We start from the raw sequence: 20821 nt of genomic DNA on the forward strand, positions 1-20821 counted from the left end.
CCTGCCTATATTATATTTGAAATGACTTTCTTGTAGATAGCATATAATTGTTGTACATATTGAGTCATGTTTTTTGTTACTGGCTGCTTCTGCTCCAAATCTGGGATACATGAGGTAAAATGAAAAGTCAGGGAATTCACCACTATGTGTTTTCTTAGGCCCCAGGGTTCTAGCCAGTCTGCCTTCTCCCTACTCTTCAGAGTCTTCTTTTGTATATAATGTGTAGGGTTTTTTGTTGAATTTAGCAGGAGGAGCAGGGATAAGTACATCTATTCCATCTTCCCAGAATTGGACATTCTAGGGATTTGTTTTATTTAGTATTGTATTCCCACTGCCTAGACCCATATAATTGGTGTTCAGTAAATAGTTGCTGTATGAATTAATTAATGGTTATGGATCAGAGTGCATTTGTTAATTTTATGTATAAAATACTTGATTTTTAATTGTAAAAACATCTAGAGAATGTCGTTGCGCCCCTGCCTCCAGCCAGATTTAGTCATACCTGGGTAAATCAATTGTGAATTATCTTAATTTAATAGATTATTATTTATACTTTACTAACCTTTAATAATCTGGCAGAAAATGAAAATTAGAGGAAAGCATATTTAGCCTTACATGTTTATATTCTTTATGCCTTAGTAATATAAAGTAACAAACATACTCTTCTCAGTTTTATTATACTTTTCTGATAAATGAATTTGTAGAGATTGAGATGTAGACATTTATGCTCCTTAAAATAATTAATGCCCCACAGAGAATTTGGGATGTATAGACAGAAATCTTATTTCAAAATAATTTCTGTTGTATTTTATTAGTTAGAAGCCTATTTTTACTACCTTTGGAGATGGATTAAATTAAAATATTGTACAAAATATTTGACAGGTGTCACCTGAACAAGGTGTACCTCTGGATAAGGATCAGATTCAGGAAATATTTTTTTCCTTTTCAGTCTGAAAGAATTTTTATTGCCCTTCTGTTTAATTGGTACTATTATAGGTCCCTTCAATAATCAGGAGATGGCGGAATGGTTTCAGGCCGGCTATTTTACTATGTCTTTGTTGGTGAAGAGAGCATGTGATGAAAGCTTCCAACCTCTTGGTGATATCATGAAAATGTGGGGAAGGGTTCCCTTCTCTCCCGGTCCAGCTCCCCCTCCTCATATGGTAAGTACCTTATAGCTCACCCAGAACACATACTAGATGCAGAAACCCTTGCTTCTCTTTGTAAACACAACACAGATGTTGCATCTAATGAGGAAGAAACTGTACTTTTTTAAAGTAATTGAAATGGCAATGGGCAGTCTGGATTGTAGGCTGCATACCTAGCTATAACGATCTTTTCAAAATTCAAATACCTGTGTTCAACCCCACTCCCCCCACCTCCCCATCCCCCCCACCCCCAAATTCTAAAGAAACAAAATCCTTCAGTAGCTTCCCAGCAGGTATAGAATAAAAAACAACATCTTACCTGTTTTGCCTGTCAGGTCCTACATATTCTGGCTCCTTATTTTTCTAGGTTCACTTCGAGCTTTTAACTTTATCTGCTGTGCTTCAGTTAAGTTGACTTTTTTGAGTTCCTTTTTGCCTCTAATCAGAATGCACATTCTCCTCTCCTCCCCTTCCCTTACCTCTTTTTGCTTCTTGCTTTCTGACTCATAAAGTTCCTAAATTATAGGTTTACCTTTTTTTTTTTTTAAGATTTTATTTATTTATTTGAGAGAGAAAGAGAGAGCACACGAGAGGGGGGAGGGTCAGAGGGAGAAGCAGACTCCCTGCCAAGCAGGGAGCCCGATGCGGGACTCGATCCTGGGACTCCAGGATCATGACCTGAGCCGAAGGCAGTCGCCTAATCGACTGAGCCACCCAGGCGCCCCTATAGGTTTACCTTAAAGCAAATAAATGTTACTAATAAAAAATTCTAGTGCTTTGGAGTATTTTGAATTGAATACTTTTTTTTTTTTTAAAATATAAGTTACTGGCGTTTTAACTAAAAATTGGATCATAATGTAACCTCCCTTGTACACTGACACTGGAATACCTTTGAAGGGGAAATCTTACTCCTCTGCAGCTGCCTCTAGGCCTCTCCCTATAGAGTTCCCTTTGGAGGGCTTTGGATGGCTGCCTTACTTTTCCTTCTCCAGGTTGGAGTGTTGGGTGGCTGCTGTAGTCAGAAGTGGCCGTAGCCAGACACCTGTAGTGTGAACACTGGGTCACTGCAGCAGCAGCCACCATTGATTTATTCATCAGCTACATAGTTAAGGCCTGTGCTAGGCCTTGTGGTAGGTTCTTATGCTATCAAGGTAAACAGGACACAAACTCTCTTATGGTCCTACGGGTTCATAGGTAAGAACAGTGGCCATCAAACTTGTTTGGCCACAGCCTGTAGTAAAATAAGTGAGTTTTACATCACTACTCTGTACATTCATAAGTGTATGTGTATATTTGTGAAACAAGTTTCACAAAGCATTTTGTGCCATGCACATATTTTCTTCCCTCCCTTCCTCCCTTTCCATATAAATGTTGATCTTGACCCAGTAATTGATGTCACAATCCACTGATGGGTTGAGACCTTGTATAATTTGGAGAACAGTGATGATTCCTAGGTGAGGGGAATGATTTCTGACATTTCTGTTATAAATCCAAAGAAAAATGAATTGTGTATTCTCGTATAAACATTTAACTTCTATACCAAGTTTGAGCTCTATTTCCCTTTTCTGAAATTGGGATGGGTTATCGTGCATGTTTCAGAGCTGAAAGTTCATCCCTTGGAGCTTGTCATGTTTGCCCTAGCCCATTTCCTGACTTCTAGTTATAGGGGCTGAGCCTCAGTTATGGGAAGAACCATGGCAAGCTCTGCTTCTGTCAGCTGTTGTTGCTGTTGCCCTGAATAGCACTGATAAGAAGAGAGTTCACCTTGATGATGAATATACCTTGAAATGTAGTTTTTTTTTTTTTTTTAAGATTTTATTTATTTATTTGAGAGAGAGACAGCATAAGTGGGGTGAGGGTCAGAGAGAGAAGCAGACTCCTTGCTGAGCAGGGAGCACAAAGTGGAACTTGATCCCAGGACTCCAGGGTCACGACCTGAGCCGAAGGCTTAAGGACTGAACCACGCAGGCACCCGAAATGTAGAAATTTAATTTAATTTAATTTATTTATTTATAAAGATTTTATTTATTTATTCATGAGAGACAGAAAGAGAGAGAGGCAGAGGGAGAAGCAGGCTCCCAAGGAGCAGGGAACCCGATGTGGGACTCGATCCCAGGACCCTGGGATCATGACCTGAGCCGAAGGCAGACGCTTAACCATCTGAGCCACCCAGGCGCCCCGAAATGTAGAAATTTTAGATTAACCAAGTGTAGCTCCCATCCTCCAGTATTTAATGGGAAAGAAAAATGTCCCTGAATTTCAAATGATCTCCACCCCAAGAAATTGTATATCCAGTGTTTTATTCCAAAGCATAGTATGTACGATAAAGATATAAACTATTCACTAATGATTTGCCTTAATCTATGTCGCCCTTATGCTTTTATTATTTCTATTATCTTCCACTTCACATTTCATTCTTTTTCCAATTTTAATTTTTCAGAATTTAAATTCCATCTATGTTATTTGAAACATAAACTAAAGTTTTTTTTTTCTAACTTCACACACATACATACACATACTTTTAAGCTTTTTTTATTTGACAGAGAGAGCGAGCGAGAGCACAAGTAGGCAGAGTGGTAGGCAGAGGCAGAGGGAGAGGGAGAAGCAGGTTCCCTGCTTAGCAGAGAGCCTAATGTGGTGCTCGATCCCAGGACCCTGGGATCATGACCTGAGCCGAAGGCAGACACTTAACTGACTGAGCCACCCAGGCACCCCTCTAACTCATGATATATTAATAGCAATAGAAACACCTAATTTGGAAAGTTACAGTGTTCAAAGCTCTTTCATATTTTGTTAATGTAAAACTTTTCAGCATCTTTAACAAGACATACTTCTATGCTGCTCTCTGTATTCATTATGGGCCCTTGTCAAATTCCTACCGTAACATTAACAGATAATTTTACTCCTTTCTGAAAGCTTTGTGCCCTTTCTCTTAATTTCTGCATGATCTCCAGATCACTCTTTTTTAAATAAAGATTTTATTTATTTATTTATTTGACAGAGGGTAAGAGATAGCAAGAGCAGGAACACAAGCAGGGGGAGTGGGAGAGGGGAGAAGCAGGCTTCCTGCAGAGCAGGGAGCCCGATGCGGGGCTCCATCCCAGGACCCTGGGATTATGACCTGAGCCGAAGGCAGACGCTTAAAGACTGAGCCACCCACTTTTAACATTGAGAAATAATACATTTTTTATAATGACTGTGGAGTACAGTACAACATTTAACTTCAAGGGTAGGAGGAGAGAACAGTCCCTGAAACAAGGATCCCTTTCCCACCCTAGGGAATCTCTTATAATGCAGACACCATCTTTTTCCACTAGATGGCATTGTTTAGCTTTTTAAGAGTTTTTGTAATAGTTGAGTGTTTTGGAGCATAAGGGGAGGTGGGAAGTGAAGGTCTGAGATTCAGTTTGCTTTCAGATAATATGTAGTAAATGGCTTTTATGCTCTTTGCACTTTGTTCAGTGGTATTTCTTCCCCTGCCCCTTCACTCCTAGGGGGAGTTGGACCAGGAACGACTGACCAGGCAGCAGGAGCTCACGGCCTTGTACCAGATGCAGCATCTTCAGTACCAGCAGTTCTTAATACAGTAAGAGCAGTAACGCAGTAGGGTGCACTGCAGTATTCAAAGTGTCTTTATTTAAAAAACATTTTTTTGAAAAGTTTATTTGAGAGAGAGTGCACAAGAGTGGGGGGAGGGGCAGAGGGAGAGGGACACACAGAATCACCTCTGACTGCAGAGTCCGATGGGGGGCTTAATCCCAGGACTCCAAGATCATGACCTGAGCTGAAACTAAGAGTCTGATGCTCGACTGACTAAGCCTCCCAGGAGCCCCTAGGTGCCTTTAGATAAAATCTCCCAAGTTTCACCTTTTACAGCAGAGAACTAAAAGTTTATAGGATACTTCAGTCACTTAGCTAGTGGCATGTTACCACTATATATCTGGAGTTTGGTCTTACCTTCTTAAATACCAGAAATTTGCAGAAAATGACACATAACTAGAATTTTGCTCTTTAGCTCCTAAAGCAAGAAACAAAAGCATTTTAAGAATTAAATGCCTCCTAAATGGCTCAACTTTGAATGCCACAGTGAAAAAACATAGATGAGAGGGCAGGAAAGAAATAAAAATTTATACTGTTAGCATTGGTGTGGAATGATGGCAGAATCACTTAGATTATGTGTCCCTTTGGTAGAAGAAGTAAGATTTGCTGTCATTTGGTGCGAAGATTGGCAAACTGGCTTGATCTCTGTTGTCATGAGCAGGGTTTTATAGGAACACAGCCACACGCGTTTGTTGGTGTGTTGTCTACGGCTGCTTTTGCACGGCAGTGGCGGAATTGAATAATTGCATGTGGCCTGCAAAGCTGAAAATATTTACTGTCTGGCTCTTTACAGAAAAAAATTTTTCTACCTCTCATCCAGTTGGGGAAAGAAAAATCTTCCCCCCCCCCCAAGATTTTATTTATTTATTTGACAGCGACACAGCGAGAGAGGGAACACAAGCAGGGGGAGGGGGAGAAGGAGAAGCAGGCTTCCCGTGGAGCAGGGAGCCCGATGCATGGCTCGATCCCAGGACCCTGGGATCATGACTTGAGCCGAAGGCAGACGCTTAATGACCGAGCCACCCAGAGCCCCTGTGAAAAAAAGTCTTAACCTAAAATTTTCCAAGCTGAAACATAAATTTTGAGAATTTTTATACAAGTGATTTTATTTTTGCGAAAGGTACTTCATGTGAAAGAAGGTATTCAGATCTGTTTTTCACTTGCTTTCTGATATTTTCGGGGAGTTTGACAGTTTTTGACATTTTGTATTTTTTTTTTTTTGCTGTCCTCTTTGAGCATGTTATCTAGAAGTTCAGTTCTTTTTAGAATGAAGTAGAGAATTTCCGTGTAACTATCCTTATCATGAAGAATTGTTAAGATTTATTTGATAGCTATTTCTAATGGTGTTTTTGGGGGGTGGTGGACTGACCTTTGTCTTTCAGTATCTCAGTAAAGTGTACTAAATGTGCATAGACAGGTTACACTTTATTTTACTTTTTGAAGACAACAGTACGCACAGGTTTTGGCTCAGCAACAGAAAGCAGCCCTGTCTTCGCAGCAGCAGCAACAGTTGGCTCTTCTTCTCCAGCAGTTCCAGGCTCTGAAAATGAGGTTGGTGGTCATTCCATGATGTGTCGTGTGTGTGTGTGTGTGTGTGTGTGTATTAAAGAAAGAGAAGAAAGGAAATTTTAGTATAATGTGTGAACTCTGGTATCAAAATACCCACACAGGACACATATGTGTGTATTGTATGTAAAACCAGAATATAGCTTTTAAAAATAATAAGCTGGCAATAAAACATTTTTGATCTTTTTACTCATAGAGGATAAATTTCAAATAAGAACCTCAGAATAATGACAGTATTGGAAAAGCAATGTATTCTTACAGAACCACAATAAAAAAATTACAGTCTAGAAGTTTAATCTCCTTTTCACCCATGAGATCTCAAGAAAGATACGCACACTACCACACAGAGTAAAAATTTTTCAGAACCCAAAAGCCATTAAGATAAGTCTGAGGAAAAGGAAATTATGCTAAAAGTCTTAAATTTCTGTAGTTTCAGATTATCATTCAGGGCAGTACTTGCTGTACTTCCTTCAGAGGTATCCATGACCGTCTTAAAAACCTTACTGTCCAATTTAACCAAAATCTTCCACATTTCTCTTTTCAGTCCTAACCCAGCGGGTGAGGTAGGCATGTTAGGCAGTAAGGTGCCAGTTTACAGATGGATAACCTGATACACGGAGAGGCTAAAGAACTCCATTGACTTATGGTCTATGGGTTTTTCATTATAACATGCTGCCTCTTTTACTCTTATTGACATATTCTGAGTTTTTTTAAGGCCATAGGTATATGAATTATCTAGAAATCAACATTTGTTAGTACCTTGATTCCGGAAGTATGATGACTGGGCCTCTATCTTTGTTCCTCTTCTAAACATTTTGGTCGTGTTACAGTTTAGTTAAAACAATGAAGGAGTTTTCTGGACAAATAGCCTGGAAATCTTACCAATCCTGTAGAAATTCCTCTTTATCTGTTTTTGCAAATGACAAGAACAAGTTGATTTTTTTATTTCCCTTTTACAGAATATCTGATCAGAACATCATTCCTTCAGTAACTAGGTCTGTGTCGGTGCCAGATACTGGTTCTATCTGGGAGCTTCAGCCAGCAGCCTCACAGCCTACAGGTAAAAATTGGAGCTTGGTCTTCAGTGTAGCTCTGAAGATTTAGACTCTTAGTTTATAGTTCAATTTTTTAAAAATGTGTCAGTTTTGAACCGTTCTATGTTGAATATTAACAAATAGTTAATAGACCCCAGCAAAGGATTGAAAATATTATTGAAAATATATTGTTAAGGATTTGCTACAAGTGTTTAGTAGATAAATTTCATGAATTTGAATCAGCCTCTCTTTTTATGTTGCTCTAACCAGTGTGGAAAAGTCCTCTGAATTGTTTTTGGACTTCTGCCAGCCAGAGTGGAAAAAGAAAAAAAAGCTTAAGTAAAAACAACTATTCTTTTGAGTGAAGTGTTAATATATAGCTTAACACTATAGGTACCCAGAAGTTTTGGGATGAAAAAAGCCTGCTTTAAAGTGAACACCCTACCTCATTCTCTGATCGTTTTGCATCTAATTAGAAAATTTGGGTCTGGGATTTTAAAAAAGTCTTGATATTGGTGGAACACTTCTGGATTTTAAGGTTTGATACCTGCAGAGGTAGGTAGTTTGAACCATGGATAGTCCTTACAAGAGGTTATAGTTGGTGTTGACAATTCTCAGGAACTATAGGCGTTGATGGATTTTTCTTAGAGCCCTTAAGGTTGTCAGGTGATAGTCTCTTGCTAACACTGATCCTGGGGATTATAGCAGGAAAAGGACTGATTATCATCCCTCATCAACTTTCCCTGCTCTGTGTACCTTATTTTTTCTTGGTAGCCATTTATAGTTCGGATGTTAAAATATTCTCCAATTTTGGGGGAACTATTTATAAGTACCTTATTAAACAGTTTCTTTCTTTGGGTATGATACGATCAAGGCCCTTTACAAATAGTCCATTCGTTTTATAAAACCAATAATTTATAGTATAGAAATAGTGTAGGGAATAGAGAATGCTGGAAAGTGGTATCAGCAAACCTTGTGCTGGCAGTAGGAAAGCAGACTCAGAAGTCTTTATCTATTTGTTTACTCCTGCATCTGACTCTGTGTTGCCTTGCAGGTCAGTAGGACCTGTTGTCATTTGTGAGACCTGCCCAGCCTTTCCAGAGGCCTCCCCAGCTCCAGCTGTACCTCTTTCTTTCTCTTTGAAGTGAAATTCACATAACATAACATTAACCATTTTTAGATGAGCAATTCAGTGGCATTTAATACATTCACAGCATCATACAACTACTTAGTACTCTCTAGTTTCACAGTTATACACCTTTCTTGACCCCACTCTCTATTGGGCGTGCAGTAAGAGGTTGTATGGCTTCTGGAGATATTGTGGGCTTTGGGATCTAATACACTGGGGTTTAAATCCTGGCATGGCCGCGTGCTTGGTGTGTGTCCTCGGGAATGTTATGAAACTACCCATGACCTATAGCTTACTCATCTATAAAGATGGATATGAACAAATACCTCATAGGGTTTGTTTGTTTTGAGAGAGAGAGGGAGAGCAGGGGGTTGGGGAGGGGCAGCGGGAGAGGGAGAAAGGGAATCCTAAGCAGGGTCCATGCCCAGTGTGGAACCCGACACAGGGCTCGAGTCGGATGCTCAAACGACTGAGCCACCCAGGTGCCCCTCTTACAGGGTTTTTTTGAGGATGAAATTAGTTTCCCAGCAAATGCCTGGTAATTTCTTTCCTTCTAGATGTGTTGAAGGATATTGATTTAAACCAGAGCCCACTGGCAGTTTAGTCTACCTAAAAGCAGCACAGATATGTATGATGGAGCTTATTCAGGGACAGGGAAACAGCTTTTTCATTAATGCTTGTGGATATGTGATCATGTATGCAAGCTCTGATAACCTTCACTTTTCTCCTTATTGTCTTATAGTTTGGGAAGGTGGTAGTGTATGGGATCTTCCCCTTGACACCACAACTCCAGGACCTGCCCTTGAACAGCTCCAGCAGATGGAGAAGGCCAAAGCTGCAAAGGTCTGAAACTCCTTCTTCCATAGCAGTGCATGCTTTCCATCTGTAGGACATAGGCATTTGTTTACCGATGTCTCTCTCTGGCTAACTCTGCTTTTTCCTATTAGTTTACTGTTACTTAGCTGGTATATAAGCACATTCATATTCTATCCTTACTGTTCCCGCTTTTCCCAAAAAAGACCTCAAACAATGAAAATTAACAAGTTTAAATTAAATCACTTAAAATTGATTGGTTGACACATTAATGATTATGATCAGATGTATACTTTAATTACATTATTCATGGTATAAACACTTGTTATAAATTCTAAGACCTAGGAAAATATACACTGCATTGCTTATCAAACCCTTGATCTGTGGCTTGAGTTCCCACATTGAATCTTTTTTTTTTGAAGATTTTATTTATTTGACAGAGACACAGCAAGAGAGGGAACACAAGCAGAGGGAGTGGGAGTGGGAGAAAGTGAAAGCCTTCTCATGGAGCAGGGAGCCCGATGTGGGGCTTGATCCCAGTACCCTGGGATCATGACCTGAGCAGAAGACAGACCCTTCACTGAGCCACCCAGGCGCCCCCCCCCCACATTGAATCTTTATAGTGGTGTTAGTTTATATTTCTTACTGTCCCCAGACATGTGGTTGAAAAGCTCAACATTAACATTAGATCCCATGTTCCATTCATATCTTCTGGAGGAGCAGGGAATCTTGAATTTTGGTTTTTAGTACTTTCCAGCTGGGGATGTCTTATCAACACTTAGTGTCATTGTAATGATTCTGGATTCTCATGCCTCTGGGAGAATCTTGTTCCTATTTTATACTTAATGTATTCTTATCATCTGAGGTAGTGACAGTCTCCTTAGAGTGCGCAGAAAGGGTTCATGGTCTGTCTCCATAAATGAGCAAGAGACCATAATTCACCTAATTCTTCAGAGTGTTCTAGTACTGTAGTGCGTTGTGCTGGGAACACATAGATGATGAGGTAGGGTTAGGAACTTGCAATCTTTTGTGTCTGGTGTATGTGTGTGTGTGTGTGTGTGGAAGTGGATGGGGGGCAATGACACACAGGCACGTAATACTTAGAGTTACAGGTTAGTCAAGAAAGCACATGGGCTAGCTATTCTCACCCAGTTGGAGAGGTGGGTGTCAGGAATTGGGTGACACTGTTGATGGACAGTAATACCTGCACTAATTTTCACTTGAAGGACAGTAGGATTTAACCCAGTTGAAGGAAACAGTTCCTGTAAAGGCTCGGAAATGCATGAGAACATACTGGCTCAGGTAGCAGCTAAATAATTTGGTCTGGCCTGGAGCCATTGTGTGTCTGAGGGATAAATGAAGAGCGAGGAGGCTAAGATGAGGCAAGCCAGTCATGAGGGCCCTTACACGTGTCCTGTTAGAGGGTTAGAAGTTATTTCAGGGTGAAGGATGGTGTTATATGTAAGCCAGGAATGATTTTTTTGGTGGAACTTAAGGTGTTGTGCTGGGGAATGTGAGCAGAACGGATGCTGGGAAACCAAGTAAGGGACTTTTAGAAATGTGGATGAGAAAGTGAAAGCCTAAATTGTATGTGTGGCAGTGAGAAAGGAGATGAGGTGCTGGATTGGACTAGTAACTAGGAACTATAAATGATAGAATTTGTTAAGTGGTTGGTCTTCAAATTTTAAAGAATTCTATGATTTTTCACACTAGCAGCTTTACAACATTGCTGTTGAAACCTTGTAGACACACTGTTAGATCTTGAATCAGAAAATCCTTTGTAGGGATGAGCAAAGAAGTGCCACCCCAAGAGAATTCTGATGTTACTCTCCTGGTGGTCTCCTTCTCCCATGTCTAGGAGATGGGATGTGGTAGTGTGGAGTGAGGAGGTAGGTAAATGTCGGGGGAGAGTCCATTCAGTTTAGAAGAGCATGACACTGTTCTGCCTACTGCGACATACCAGAGCTGAGTTCTTACAGAGCTGGTTTCATCACTCACTTGCAGTACAAGCAACTATGAATGGTGTAGTGTCTGCATCTTCCATCTTCTCCTGATGATACAGGTCGGTGATGTTGGAGTGTTTCTCTGCTTGGCTACAGGTTTCTTTGTCTTTTTTCTTTTTTTTTTTTAAGATTTTATTTATTTATTTGACAGAGACACAGCGAGAGAGAGAGGAAACACAAGCAGAGCGGGAATGGGAGAGGGAGAAGCAGGCTTCCCACTGAGCAGGGAGCCTGATGCTGAGCCGGAGGCAGATGCTGAGCAGCTGAGCCGAAGGCAGACGCTTAACAACTGAGCCATCCAGGTGCCCCTGGCTTCAGGTTTCTAAGAGTATTTTCTTGTAATCACAGCTAGAACAGGAGAGAAGAGAGGCAGAAATGAGGGCAAAACGGGAAGAGGAGGAACGAAAGAGGCAAGAAGAACTGCGAAGACAACAGGAGGAAATTCTTCGGAGGCAGCAGGAGGAAGAAAGGAAGAGGCGGGAGGAAGAAGAGCTTGCCCGAAGGAAACAGGTATACCTCGGAGAACACGGACCCCAGAATTAGCCCTGAACCGCATTCATGGTTCTTGGGAGATGGTCCCTCTGAGGTTGAGATCTGGGAGTTAACAGCAGGATTGGGATTAGAGCCTTAGGAGATTCACTTCCTTTAGAAGAAATATCTGTGACCCAGTAGCAGTCCCTGGGGGGGTAGCTTCAGTCCTGGTAAATAACCGGAGTTGATTTCTTTGAATATTCTCAGTTAGATTTCGGAAGTAACTGAGTCTTTGCTTTATAACCAGTGATGAACAGTTTTTGTGGACTTTGGCTATTTATATTTCTTTTTTGGGAATTCTCTTTTCATGTGCAGAACCCATTTTTCTGTTGGGATTTTTACAAATCCCAGTTGAAACAATACACTCTGTAATGGGCCCAAAGTCCACTTTATCTCACATTTCATACTCATTGTTGGCCCCAAGAGGTACTCTGTGGAAAACAAAAGGGTCCCTGCTGAGATTAGATTTGAACTACTAATATTTCCTAGGGTTACACTCTACACTAGCACGTAAGGGCTCTAAGAAGTATTGCAGTAAAGAAATCAGTCTAATTCTGTGTTGCTCAGTATTTCCTAAATTTTGACAGTGAGATACCTCCCCTTTTTTAAGATTTTACTTATTTATTTGAGAGAGAGAGAGCGATCACGAGCCGTGGGGAGGGGCAGAGGGAGAGGGAGAAGCAGACTCCCTGCCAAGCAGGGAGCCTGATGCGGGGCTCCATCCCAGGACCCTGAGATCATGATCTGAGCCAAAGGCAGATGCTTAACTGACTGAACCACCCAGGTGACAGAGACCCTTTTCTTTGTACTTGACATGGGCGACTTTGTTCTTCAGAACATGTTCTAGAATACACAACTTTGCTCAGTACTTCTGACTAGAGAGCTTATTTCTACCACACCAGGCATTTTTGGTTGCTATGTTGATTTGACCTATGTTCTAGGTTCTCAGTTGATTTGAGAGGGTGGGTATATAAGGATTAATGGTACCAAAGAGAAGCCAAAGCCTCAGGCCTCCTGTAGCCCTTTCTGGGGTTAATTAGTAAATGCAATAGCTAATGTAGAAACTAGGATGGACTCTCAGTGTAGTGCTATTTAACTGCTGCTATTTTATTTTATTTATTTTTATTTGTTTATTTTTTAGAGAATAGAGTGTGTGCGCACTTTAGTGGGTGGGTGGCGAGGATAGAGGCAGAGGGAGAGGGAGAATCTTATTTATTATTATTTACTATTATTATTTTTTTTTTAGAGAGAGAGGGAGGGGGGAGGGGAAGAGGGCAAGAGAGAAGATCTCAGGTGGACTCCACACCCAGTGTGGAGCCCGACACGGGGCTTGATCCCTCAACCCTGAGATCATGACCTGGGCCAAAATCAAGAGTCAGACACTTAACCGGCTGAACGCCCAGGTGCCCCACTACTTTAAATACAAATTATTTTAATTGTTGATATGTTTACTTCCCAACTTTTTTTACTTTTTGCTCTAGATCCGGTTATATTCTTTTTATATTTACTGTTGACAGAGCCTTAGCAACACATAGTCTGTTTCTTTTCAGATTATAATGGGATATATAAATCAAGATCCAGAGTTCGTTTCTTTCTGTGTGTGTGTCTGTCTCTCACACACACACACACACCCTTTTTTTTTTTTAAATTTAGGAAGAAGCTCTGCGACGCCAGAGGGAGCAAGAAATTGCATTAAGGCGACAGCGAGAAGAGGAAGAAAGACAACAGCAAGAAGAAGCTCTTCGGAGACTGGAAGAGAGGAGAAGAGAAGAGGAGGAAAGGCGGAAGCAAGAAGAGTTGTTACGCAAGCAGGTGACAGATGGTTTGCTCTTCTCATTTCTTCTTTGAAGCTAGGAATTTGTGATTGGAAAGTGTTTGGATATGAGGATAGCCTGTTTACTGAAAATTATTAGAAGAGACCTAACTGACTCCTACTACTTTTGTAATGACTGTCCCACGGGTAATTACAAAAGCTGGACAAAATATCAAAGAACCAAAAACCCCTCAGAATACCAGAGAGAAATCTAAAGAAGGCCTACCCTTTAAAAAAACAAATGAGAGATCTGCAAGTTGACCACTTTTGCCTGAGGGTACTCTCACTTTTCTAAAGTGCACTGTTCAGTGCTGCTTCATATTTTCACAGGCTGTGTAACAGTGGACACTACCCAGTTCTAGTCCAACCAGGTCATTCTGCCACTATAGGCAGCCAGAACCCCTAAAGCATTTCCTTTTAATGTTTAAGAACTTAGATTTTTTTTTTATTAGTAGACTTTATTTTTAGAGCAAGTATTAGATTTTCAGAAAAATCTGGATGATAATATGGTTTTCTCTATTATTATCTTACATTAATATGGCACATTTGTCACATTAAACCATTATTGATGTATTGTTATGAACTAAAATCCATAGTTTTTTTTTTCACATTTCGTCAATTTTTCCCTCATGTCTTTTTTTCTTTTTTTTTTTTTTAAAGATTTTATTTATTTATTTGAGACAGAGAGAATGAGAGATGGAGAGCATGAGAGGGAAGAGGGTCAGAGGGAGAAGCAGACTCCCCGCCGAGCAGGGAGCCTGATGCGGGACTCGATCCCGGGACTCCAGGATCATGACCTGAGCCGAAGGCAGTCGCTTAACCAACTGAGCCACCCAGGCGCCCTCATGTCTTTTTTTCTGTTTCCAGATCCCAAATCCAAAATATTATATTTAGTTGTCTCCTTAGCTTCTTTGCTTGACAGTCTCTCAGGCTTTCCTTGTTTTGAGGGTCTTTGGCAGTTTTAAGGTATAATGGTTCATATGTTATAGGGTAACTCTCTCTTGGAACTCATCTGATGTTTTTCTTACAATTAAACTGGACTTACGGGGTTTGGAAAGTAAATCACAGAGGCAAAGTGCCATCTTCATCACACTATATCAAGGATACATATTCTCAACAGGACTAATGACTGCTGGTGTAGACCTTGATCACTGGGCAGCAGCAGTGCCTGTCAGGTTTTTCCACTGTAAACATTACTCTTCTCCCTACATACTGTACTCTTTGGAAGGAAATCACTGTGGGCAGTCCATACTTACACATGTAGATTGACACAAGCTGGACATTACCTGATTTTGTCTAAGTTCTTGATTGGAACTCTTTGAGCAACCTAAATACTATTAGAGGTAGATAGACCTCAAGGGTAGATTGTATGTCAGTTCATCGTTTGGCTTATTCATTTGACAGTTAACATATTTAGTTAAGGTACTATATGCCAGTTATTGTGCTTGATTCCTGGTGGAGTATGAAAGTTTTAAAGAAATGGTTTCTGTCCTTAAGAAGCTCACTGGCTATGTTGGTGATGATTATACAAGAAATAAATGCCACAGTTAGGATGCTTTCAGGTGTAAAATGAAAATATCCACCTAAAAATAGTTTAAACAACAGATCCCATGTCAAGGATATAAGGCAGTAACTCAGCGCTATCATTAAGGATCCAGGTCCTTTGCAAAATTCTGCTCTAGTGTTTCTTGGTGGGTTTACTTTGACTTCAGATTTTTCACCTCATGATTAGGAGTTTTGGGAACCATGCTCTTGTACAGCCTGCAAGGGAATGATCCTTCTCTTATGCTTCTTTTGTTTCAGAAGAATACCTTCTCTAGAAGCCTCCCAGCAGATATCCCTTTGGCCTAAATCATTATCACATGGGTGCCCCTAGTTACATTGGAAGCTTTTTAAAAAGTGAAATCTGGCATTTTAGACGTCTGAGGTGACAGAGCCTCTGTCCCCAAGGAAGAAGCCTGAAAGGAATGGTTTTTGGATAGGGAATAGTTGTTGCCACGGGTGGACTAGGAGCAAACAGAGGAGGAGGTATAATTGGACAAAATGAAATGGCAGAGGGGAAGTTTACCTCCTAAGGGCTAGGGAAGTCCTCGTAGAGTGGTTGATACCTGCCCTGAGTTCTGGAGAATGAAGGGAATGGGCTATCTGAATAAAACACAGCATTGTAGGTACAGTAAGCAGACTCTGTGAAGGAGGGTGAGGAGAGTTCCAGAGGGCACATTGAAATGGTTTTGTAGAAGGAAAGTAGAAGGACAATGAGCCAAGGTACAGGACCGAGTAGTAGAGGGATGGACAATGGGTTGAGGAGAGATGTTCCAAAGGACCCGTGGGTCACAAGGGGTGTGAATCAGGGATGGAATTTAAGTGTTCTTGTAAGGTTGCTCTGGTTCCAGAACTGGTTGACGCTTCCCTGGTAATCCGTCCTTGCAAGGTCTTGGTAGCTTTTCACCTTCAGCACCCTGAAAAGCTAGCTCTGCCTCAATATAGGAAGTGTCCAGAAGCCTTTGCTGCAGCTGGTGGTGATCTCTTAGAGAGATCAGTGCTTACCACCGATGTTCAAAGTGACATTCCTTTCATGGAGAATTTAGCAAATAAATTGAAATTTTATCCTGTAAGCATGCAAGCCTTTGTAGCTACTGTAAATATATTTTAAAAGAAAACTTACCTCTGCCTTTTGTCATCATAAACAGAGTTTCTGTTCTCTCTGGTACTTGTATAGTTTTTTGACAGGAACCTCCTGAAGGGATTCAGATTTTTTTCAAACACAATTAAATTTTACTCTCCTTTATTTTTCCTTCGGGAAGGAAGAGGAGGCTGCACAGTGGGCCCGGGAAGAAGAGGAAGCGCAGCGTCGATTAGAGGAGACCCGGCTGCGGGTGGAGGAGGAGGCAGCCCGACTCCGGCAGGAAGAGGAGGAGCGGAAGAGGAAGGAGTCGGAGCTCCAGCGGCAGAAGGACTTGCTGCGCCAGAGGCAGCAGCAGCAGGAGGCCCTCCGCAGGCTGCAGCAGCAGCAGCAGCAGCAGCAGCTGGCTCAGATGAAGGTAGGGCCTCGGCTCCGCCCCGGGGGCGCCTCGCCTGGGGGCTTCAGGCGCCTGCTGGCAGCGGCAGGGCCGGGAGAGCGCGTGCTTTCTTCAGTACTGAGCGGACGAGCTCCCCCCCGCCTCCCAAGCGAGCTGCATGCCCCGTGTGGGGCTTGAGCTCCACCGACTGAGCAAGCCAAGCGGCCAGCAAGACTTAGTGACTGGATTTGAGGGACAGAGACAGAGCTGGGCGGCTGCCAGGTAGTAAGCCCTCGGGGACCACAAAGTTGTGGCACTAGTGAGGGAAGGGGAGTAAGTAGGAGGCTTCGTGGCAGGGTCCCGAGAACTTTACACGTGATCTGTGGTTAGCAGTACGGTCTAGGGTCCCCTATCCTCAGGGGGCTCACGGGAGAAAGACATATAAATAGGAAATGTGAATACAGAGTGGTGAGTGTAGTGAGAGAGGTGGCAGTTCTCCGGGTGTGAGCACATGGGAATTTGTTAGGAATGCAGATTCTCAGGTCCCACACCAGACTTCCTAAATCAGAACCTTTTGGGGGTGGGACCCAGTAATCTGTGTTCGAACAAAGCTTCCAGGGCATTCTTCTGCTTCCTCTAAAATGTGAGAACCACTGTCCACATGGGAATTATGGGAAGACTTCCTAGAAGAAGTTAACTTCTAAACTGAGTCATAAGGGAGGAAAATGAAAAACAAGAAAAAGCTAAATAGGCAGTTTGGAGAATGGAGGGGTTTTTGAGAGAGGAGACATGGTGTGAGTAGAGGAATGAAGTCCAGAAACACTGTGGTATGTTTGGGGGAATTTAAAAAGTCAGTTACTACTGCTGGCAAGTGAGGTCTGAGAGAAGTGTGGGCAGGGTCTGTGTCACCATGGGTTGTATATACTCTATTAAAGAATTAGGACTTAAAGGTGTGTAAAACAGAGTGGGACACTAAAGTGTTTTCATCTAGGAAGTAGCACTGTCCGATTTGCAGGAGCAAATATTTATCACTTTGAGAACTAAATGGAAGATGGACTTGTAAGGAACAGAACTGGAGGTGAGCAGAGTGCTTGTGAGGGGCTGGTGGAGTGGTCCAGGTGAAGGAGAGGAAGGTGGTGGTAGGATTGGAAAGGTGGAGTTGAAGATGGCAGTAATTATTGAGTGTTTGCTTTGTGTCAAGCACTGGACCACAGCTTTTCATATGTTAAATCATTTTATCTTTACAACCATCATTAAAAGCTTAAGTGTGGATACCTATGTTCTGCCAAAGAGGAAAAATGTTCAGGAGCTTAGTTTTAGCTTGCTTTGGGTCCAGCTGAGAGTTGAGAGCAGAGCCGTGTATTAGAACCCATGTATCTTCGGCTCCAGGGCCCTGAAAAGGCTGTCAAGACTGTTCTCAGAGGCCACATCATAGAATGTGGTGACTGATAAGATTATGGGGAAAAGGGGGAAGACAAAGGCACAAGTAACTTCCAGATCTCTAACTTCTCTGGCTGTCTTTTGTGTGTCTGGTTTTGACCTGTTATCTTCCAATAAAGACTGTAGAGATTTTTTTTTTTTTGATGATTTTATTTATTTGAGAGAGAGAGTGAGAGACAGAGCACAAGCGGAGGGGAAGGGGCAAAGGGAGAAGCAGACTCCCTGCTGAGAAGGGAGCCCAACGCAGGGCTTGATCTCAGGACCCTGGGATCATGACCTGAGCTGAAGGCAGACGCTTAACCACTGAGCTACCCAGGTGCCACAAGACTGTAGAGATATTTTGTAGATAAACATTCTGAGTGAAGATAAAGAACTTGAGGTGGTTATGAGGAATTGCTAAAGGTTCTCTGGAGCGGGGGGTGGGGGGAGTATTTTTTTTTTTTTTAAGATTTTATTTATTTATTTGACAGAGCTATAATGAGAGAGGGAACACAAGCAGGGGAAGTGGGAGAGGGAGAAGCAGGCTGCTGAGCAGGGAGCCCGATGTGGGGCTCGATCCCAGGACCCTGGGATCATGACCTGAGCCGAAGGCAGACGCTTAACGACTGAGCCACCCAGGTGCCCCGAAAAAAGTTTTTTAAAGAGGGCTTTATTGAGATAGAACTGACATACCATACAATTGGACCAGTTAAAGTAGACAATTCAGTAATTTCAGTATATTCAGATATGTGCAACTGTCACCATGTGGGTTTTGACATTTTCAGTATCACCCTAGGCCCCCCAAAACACCCTCTGGCTGTCACCCCCTACCCCCTGTTCTCCCCAGCCCAAAGTAACTCCTAATCTACTTTCTGTCTAGATTTGCCTCTTCTAGACATTTCCCATAAATACAATCATATGATACGTGGTGCTTTGTGACTGGCTTCTCTGAATTAGCTTAGGGGTTTCAAGGTTCACTTACACTGTAATACGAATCAGTACTTTATTCCTTTTTGTGGCTGAATAGTATTCCACTATATGGACATGCCAGCTTCCGTGTATCCATTCCTCAGTTGATGGACATTTGAGCTGTTTCTGTCTTTTGGCTATTATGAGTATTGCTGTTATAGATAAATATTTGTGTACAAGCTTTTATGTAGATGTATAAACCTAGGAGTGGAATTGCTGGGCCGTATGAGAACTATGTGTTTAATGGTTTGAGAAACTACCAGACTGTTTTCCAAAGTGGCTGTACCGTTTTATATTACCACCGGCAGCAGTATATGGGAATTCAAATTTCTCCAGATCTTCACTAATCCTTATTATCTGATGTTTTGATTGTAGCCGCCCTTGTAGGTGTGAAATGATGTCTTGTGGTTTTGGCTTGCATTTGATGACAAATGATGTCGAGTATCTTTTCATGTGTTTACTGGCCATTTGTGTAGCTTTGAAGAAATTTCTGTTCAAATCCTTTGCCTGCTTTTAATCTAGGTTTGTCTTACTGAATTATAAGAGTTCTTTATATATATTCTAGATATTCTGTTCATGTGGTCTATACATCTGTCATTATGCTAGTAACACACCATCTTGATATTTTATTGCTTTGTTTAACTTTTGGAATCAGAAAGTGTGAGTCCTCCAGCTTTTTCTTTTTCCATATTGTTTGGCTATTTTGGGTCTCTTTCAGTTCCATATGGATTGTAGAATGAGCTTAATCAATTTCCACGAAGAAGCCAGCTGGGATTTTGACAGAGATTGCTTTGACTCTGTAGATCAGTTTGAGGAGCTTTGCCACCTTAACAATATTAAGTCTTCTGATCCATAAACATGGGATGATTTTTATTTAGATCCTCTTGAATTTCTTTCAGTACTTTATAGTTTTTAGAGTGTAACTTTTGTATTACTTCTGTTAAACTTATTAAGTGTTTTGTTCTTTTTGATGTTCTTGTAAATGGAGTTTTCAAAATTTCATTTTCAGATTGTTCATTGCAAGTATATAGATACATAATTGGTATTTTTTTTAAAGATTTTATTTATTTGTTTGACAGGGAGAGATAACAGCGAGAGAGGGAACACAAGCAGGGGGAGTGGGTGAGGGAAAAGCAGGCTTCCCGTGGAGCAGAGAGCCTGATGCGGGGCTTGATCCCAGGACCCTGAGATCATGACCTGAGCCAAAGGCAGATGCTTAATGACTGAGCCACCCGGGCGCCCCTACAATTGATATTTGTATATTGAGCTTGTATCCTGCAATCTTGCTGAACTGCTTTATTAATATTTCTTAATGGATTCATTAGGATTTTCTGTACACAAAATTTTGTCATCTGCAAATAGAGATGGTTTTACCTCAACCTTTACAATCTTTTATTTCATTTTCTCCCTAGTTGTCCTGGCTAGAACCTCTAATACAATGTTGAATAGAAATAGCAAATTGAGTATCTTTGTCTTGTTTCTGATCTTGGGGGAGGAAGCATTCAGTCTTTCACCATTAAATTTAATGTTGTTTGTGGATTTTTTTGCAGATGCCCTTCATCAGGCTGAGGAAGTTTCCTTCTATTCCTTCTTTGTTGAGCATTTTTATCCTGAAAGGGTGTTGGATTTTGTCAGATGCTTTGTGTCTGTTGAGATGATCATGTTTTTTTGTTTTGTTTCTGTCAATATAGTGTAATATATTAATTGATTTTCAGATGTTGAACCACTGTTGGATTCCTGGGATAAATCCTACTTGGCATATAATTCTATTTTTATATGTTGCTGGACTTGTTTTGC

The 20821-nt window shown here is 41.4% G+C and overlaps 1 protein-coding gene across 11 annotated transcripts in view; it reads left to right on the top strand.

Moving 5' to 3' along the window:
• The window catches only part of GIGYF2 (GRB10 interacting GYF protein 2), a 149658-nt gene that overhangs the window by 103999 nt on the left and 24838 nt on the right, over positions 1-20821 (top strand). For all 11 annotated transcript variants that reach the window (XR_008505561.2, XR_010410348.1, XM_064587258.1 and 8 more), the window contains 8 exons: positions 997-1163; positions 4643-4734; positions 6192-6299; positions 7274-7374; positions 9220-9320; positions 11642-11803; positions 13478-13636; positions 16442-16678. Coding sequence is in view for 9 of the 11 variants with exons in the window: in XM_064587258.1 (XP_064443328.1) it covers positions 997-1163; positions 4643-4734; positions 6192-6299; positions 7274-7374; positions 9220-9320; positions 11642-11803; positions 13478-13636; positions 16442-16678 (1127 nt within the window). In the remaining 2 variants the exon portion in view is untranslated. The remainder of the gene's footprint in view (positions 1-996; positions 1164-4642; positions 4735-6191; positions 6300-7273; positions 7375-9219; positions 9321-11641; positions 11804-13477; positions 13637-16441; positions 16679-20821) is intronic.

Source organism: Mirounga angustirostris, unplaced genomic scaffold, assembly GCF_029215605.1.
Source record: "Mirounga angustirostris isolate CCGP_5_RB_7025 unplaced genomic scaffold, mMirAng1.0.hap1 SCAF_3, whole genome shotgun sequence".
NCBI lineage: Eukaryota > Metazoa > Chordata > Mammalia > Carnivora > Phocidae > Mirounga > Mirounga angustirostris.